Here is a 5,841-nt window from a genome sequence, read left to right as displayed (position 1 = left end):
TCCCTGGCTCCTCTCTCTGCACCCCATTTCTCTTCTTTTTTTTCTGAGATGGAGTCTCACTCTGTTGACCAGACTGGAGTGCAGTGGCATAGTCTCAGCTCACTGCAACCTCTGCCTCCTGAGTTCAAGCAACTCTCCTGCCTCAGCCTCCTGAGTAGCTGGGATTAAGGCACCCACCACCATGTCTGGCTGATTTTTATTGTTTTTAGCAGAGATGGGGTTTCACTATGTTGGCCAGGCTGGTCTCGAACTCCAGATCTCAGGTGATCCACCTGGCTCGGCCTCCCAAAGTGCTGGGATTACAGGCGTGAGCCACTGCACCTGGCCACATTTCTCTCTTTTTGACTCACACTGATTGTGCCCGCATCCATCTTCCCCACTAGACTGCAAGCCCCTTGAAGGCAGGAGCTGATCTGTCCATCAGTGCCCTGTTAGTGCTGGCGTATCGTCAGGGCCCAGGGAGTGAACACAAGCAGACATTTGGCTGCGTGCCTCTGGGACGGTCCCTTCCAGCAGAGCGGGAAGCATGCTGTACACTCTAGCACACCCAGGCATAGAGGCAGTGCTCCAAGCTTTTGCTGCTCCTGCCAGCTCACCAGATGCTTGGATTTCTCACCCGTCTGCCTTCCCATTTGACTTCCCTTTCAGAGAGGAGGGAATATCCTTGAGCTACCTACAGCCTGTCATTTCTCCTTGAGTAAAAGTGATGCCAACTTACCACCATGGTCCCTGTGGCTGGGGCCTTTCCTGGTCGCTGGGGGCTGCAACCCACTCCAGGCCCACCCCTGGAGGGCCAAGTCCAGGTCTCCTTTCTCTAGCAGGGTCAAAGAGATCTTCCTGGCCAGAGCCTCGCTATCAGGCTCATGGAGCAGGGTGCAGTGGTATTCCCTGGAGAGGAGCTCCTCCTTCAGCAGGCTGTCCAGGAGGGCCTGCACCAGGCTGGGCCGATGGCTGGAGAGCAGCGTTCGCACCTGAGTCAGGATGGCCTGGAAGTGGTTCATGGCAGCTGTTGGAATCAGGGCAGTGGCCCTGGCCAGTGCCTGGGATCTCCGCTCACCCGGCCTGCTGTATCCAAAACGTGAAGTGAAAAGCAGGACGAGAGAACCTCTGCAATTCGCTGCAGTTTATTCCTGCTTAGGAAGATTTCCTCTTTTGCATTGGAGGCTGGGGTTCCTCATGATGGACAGATATGGGCTTTGGGGTTGATTCAGACTCCACAGATATTTGCTGGGCGCTGCCCAGGTGTATGTGCCAGCGAGGCCCACAGCCTTCTGTGGAAGCCAATCTGGTATTACTAAGAGGAAGGCAGCATGCCTCTGAACAGGACTTATAAGGTGACAGGTCTTCTCAGATGTCTTCTTATAGCAAGTAGGCATTGTGGTACAGAGTTAAGCAGATAGGCTTGGAGCTAATCTGCCTGTGTTCAAGTACCAGATCTGTTCCTTGCTAATTATGTGACTTTGGACATGTTATGTAGCCTTTTTTTTTTTTTTTTTTTTTTTTTTTTTATTTTTTTATTTTTTTATTTTTTTATTTTTTTTGGAGACAGGGTCTTGCTCTGTTGCCCAGGCTGGTGTGCAGTGGGGTGATCATAACTCATTGCAGCCTCAACTTCCCAGGTTCAAGCAATCCTCCCATCTCCATTTCCTGAGTAGCTGGGACTACAGACGCACACCATCAGGCCCTACTAATTTTTTTAAATTTTTATTTTTAGTAGAGACAAGGTCTCACTCTGTTTCTCAATCTGGTCTTAAGTTCCTGGGTTCAAGCGATCCTCCTGCCTCAGCCTCCTCAACTGCTGGGATTAAGGTGTGAGCCACCATACCTGCCTTACTTAGCATTTTTAGTCTCTGTTTGTTAACAGCACTTACATTGTAGGGTTGTTGGGAGGATTCAATGAGATAACATAAACAGAGTCCCTAGTGCATTATCTACAACATTATAATAATACAATAAATACGAGCCATCATTATTATTAGTGATTAATCACGCAAACTACTATCACCTATAGTAGTGATACTATCTATCACAAAACCTCAGTCTCCTCCTCTGCAAAATTTCCCACTAAAAGCAATCCAATCTCATATGCATTTAGGGGCTTAACACTGGACTAGTAAACACTTAATCAACACTGACTATTTGTTAATACTATTCCCAACTTACTAATGCACAAAACAGAGGATTTGCACAGAAGCCAGTCTGGTTTATGATTCTAAAAATCCCCAGTCCAATTTTAAAGAACCATAGGTGACTGTTCTCCAGCCCATTCTGTAACATGCCCTGATTTTGTGTCCTTCCAGACTCAGGATTACAGTCTCTCAGATAGGGCCATTTGCGTTACTCATTTAAACGAGATGAAGAATATCCACTTCCAATATGGCTGACCAACTCCCATATGATCAATGCTACTGCAGGTAACAATAATAAACTCTGGGAAGAATATACAAAATAACTATCCAAAGGCACTGGAGAGTGACAGACCAGGCAGATACTGAAATGGAGTGAATACAAGGAAAATGAGAATATCATTGGTGAATTTCCTAGTCCATGAGTTTAGTCTGAAGGCAGGTTTCAATCGGTGCTGTGAAAGGCAGTTAAGATTTTTATTTAAAAAAGAAAAAAACCAAAAAGGCTGGGCATGGTGGCTCGCGCCTGTAATCCCAGGACTTTGGTAAGTGGAGGTGGGAGGATTGTTTCAGCTTAGCAGTTTGAGACCAGCCTGGGCAACATGGAGAAACCCCATCTCTACTAAAATTACAAAAGTTAGTTGGGTGTGGTGGTTCATGCCTGTGGTCCCAGCTGCTTGGAAGGCTGAGGTGGGAGGGTCACTTGAGCCTGGAGGTTGACATTGCAGTGGGCTTTAATAGTGCCACTGAACTTTAGCCTGGGCAATAGAATAAGACTCTATCTCACAAAAAAATTAAGGAAAGGTTTACTGCCCTTTATAATTAGAGAGCAGAATTTAGGGCAAAAATAGCTACTGGTTAGGCCGGGCGTGGTGGCTCAAGCCTGTAATCCCAGCACTTTGGGAGGCCGAGGCGGGTGGATCACGAGGTCAAGAGATCGAGACCATCCTGGTCAACAAGGTGAAACCTCGTCTCTACTAAAAATACAAAAATTAGCTGGGCATAATGGTGCATGCCTGTAGTCCCAGCTACTCGGGAGGCTGAGGCCGGAGAATTGCTTGAACCCAGGAGGTGGAGGTTGCAGTGAGCCGAGATTGTGCCATTGCACTCCAGTCTGGGCAACAACAGCAAAACTCCGTCTCAAAAAAAAAAAAAAAAAAAATAGCTGCTGGAAATTAGAAATCACAGACACAGAGGCAGAAAGAAGTAGCCCCAAATTCTGCGTATAGCTGTCCAAATATCTGCTGGCCTCTTGACCACGTATGTATTCATAGGTCAGACTCCAAGAAGCTCAGCTAAGGCTAAATAAGCTGAACAAAGATTTCAGCTGCAACGGGTGTAGGAGTAGGAGACTTTGCATTTGATTCCAGTCAAGTTATATCCCTACTGAAAAACCCCAAAAAATTAATGCAGTTCAGATTATAACAGAATCCAGAGTGTTTATGACATATCCCTAATGTCCTGTGTTCAATACAAAATTGCTTGACATATAAAGAAACAGGAAAAAAGTGACATTCTCAAGAGAAAAAGACAATCAATGAAAACTGTCCTCAAGATGATGTCAATGTTGAAACTGGCAGACAATTATTTTTAAAGCTGTGATGATAACCACGGAGGAAAAAGACATCAAAGATGTAAAGGAAAATATGCTCATCAAAATGAAAAGATAGGAAATTTTGGCATAAAAAGAGAAACTATAAAAAACAGAGTCTATTAAAAAAATAACCAAATGGAAATTTTCCAAGTGAAGAATATAATGCGTGAAGCTTTAAAAGCTACTAGGTGGAATTAAAAGCAAAATGGGTATGAAATAAGAAAAAGAAATTTTAAGAAGGGACAATAGAGGTTATTCAATTTGACAAACAGAGAGAAAACAATTTTTTAAATGAGCTTCAAGTACTTGTGGGACAGCCTCAAAAGTTCAACTTATACATATATAAAGTCACAGAATGAGGAGAGAGGATGAGACAGAAAAGGTATTTAAAGAAATAATAGCCAAGGTGTTCTCAATGAAGAGGCTTCTAATGCAGTGACTCAGGAATGGAAAACCAAATATTGTATGCTTTCACTTATAAGTGGGAGTTCAGCTATGAGGATGCAAAGGCATAAGAATGATATAATGGACTTTGGGGGCTAAGGGGAAGGGTTGAGGGATAAAAGACTACACGTTGGGTACAATGTACACTGCTCAGGTGGTGGGTGCACTAAAATCTCAGAAGTCACCACTAGAGAACTTGTCCATGTAAGCAAACACCACCTGTTCCCTCCAAAACTATTGAAATTTTTAAAAGCAGAAAATGAAGAAAAAAGAGATGATGTGACTATGAAGACCAGTCAAAGAGATACACTGTTACTGCTTTGGAGATGAAGGAAAGATGTCACAAGCCAAGGTATGTGGATAGCTTCTAGAAGCTTCAAAAACCACAGAAATAGGTTCTCTCCTACAACCTTCAGAAGGGAGTCAAACTCAGCTTGATTTTAGCCCATTGAGACCCATGTAAGACTTTTACAGAAATGTTAAGAAAAGAAGTTAGTGGGAGAAGGGGAGGGCTGTGGGAGGAGGGCGCACTGGATGACCACGGATTTGCGTTGCCGAGGACGGGACCCCGGGGCAGCGAAGCAGAATGGCCGACATGCAGGGACTGGTGGAAAGACTGGAATGAGCTGTCAGCCGCCTGGAGTCTCTGTCTGCCGAGTCCCACAGGCCCCCTGGGGACTGCAGGGAAGTCAACAGTGTCAATGGAGGTGTGGCACCCTCTGTGGAAGCCTTTGACAAGCTGATGAACAGTATGGTGGCTGAGTTTTTAAAGAACAGTAGGATGCTTGCTGGAGATGTGGAGATCTATATACAGAGTCTCGCACTGTCACCTAGGCTGCAGTGTAGTGGTGCCATCTCGGCTCACTGCAACCTCTGCCTCCCTGGTTCAAGCAATTCTCCTGCCTCTAGCTGGGATTACAGGCCCGTGGCACCACACCCAGCTAATTTTTGTATTTTTAGTGGGGACAGGATTTGACTATGTCGGCCAGACTGGTCTCAAACTCCTGACCTCAGGTGATCTGCTCACCTTGGCCTCCCAAAGTGCTGGGATTACAGGCATGAGCCATTGTGCCCTGCCCAGAAAATACTTTTTGATTGTGAAATTGTATGATAAATTTCTGTTTAAAAAAATAAACACATTTCAAAAAAAAGAAGAAGTTACTGTTGTTTCAAGCCAAATATATATATATTGTCAGAACCTTTTGTTGAATGGAACACAGATTTGAGAAGCTTAGCAAATCTAAGTAGGATAACTACAAGAAAACCCCACTTAGGCACATAATAGTCAAACTGATGAAAACCAAAGCTAAAAAGAAACTGGTGAAAGCAGCCAGTTCAAAAATAACACATCACGTATAGGAGTATACCTGAATGACCACTGACTTCTCATTTGCAACTATGGAGACTGGAAGACTGTGGATGGAAGAATATCTTAGAAGAGATAAGATTTTAAAATATGTTAATCCTGAGCTCTACAGTCAGTGAAAATATCCCTCAAGAATACGCAAACACTGGCCGGGCGCGGTGGCTCAAGCCTGTAATCCCAGCACTTTGGGAGGCCAAGGTGGGTGGATCACGAGGTCAAGAGATCAAGACCATCCTGGTCAACATGGTGAAACCCCGTCTCTACTAAAAATACAAAAAATTAGCTGGGCATGGTGGTGCGTGCCTGTAATC

General features: G+C 44.8%; 1 protein-coding gene across 1 annotated transcript; it reads right to left on the bottom strand.

Annotated features, from left to right (window-relative positions):
• Window positions 1-683: 683 nt before the first annotated feature.
• Window positions 684-1,084, bottom strand: LOC108312165 (MHC class II transactivator-like). The gene has a single exon (XM_017539947.2). The coding sequence runs from the start codon at window positions 999-1,001 to the stop codon at window positions 684-686; it is 318 nt and encodes a 105-aa protein (XP_017395436.1). The 5' UTR covers window positions 1,002-1,084.
• Between the last annotated feature and the right edge of the window lie 4,757 nt (window positions 1,085-5,841).

Source organism: Cebus imitator, unplaced genomic scaffold (genome assembly GCF_001604975.1).
Source record: "Cebus imitator isolate Cc_AM_T3 unplaced genomic scaffold, Cebus_imitator-1.0 Scaffold122, whole genome shotgun sequence".
Classification (NCBI taxonomy): Eukaryota; Metazoa; Chordata; class Mammalia; order Primates; family Cebidae; genus Cebus; species Cebus imitator.
The sequence above is the reverse complement of the archived record's forward strand: the minus strand, read 5'-3'. Positions and strand labels throughout refer to the sequence as shown.

Excerpts from the sequence above, each read along its gene's own strand:
- LOC108312165 (XM_017539947.2), bottom strand. The coding sequence starts at position 1,001 with ATGAACCACTTCCAGGCCATCCTGACTCAGGTGCGAACGCTGCTCTCC.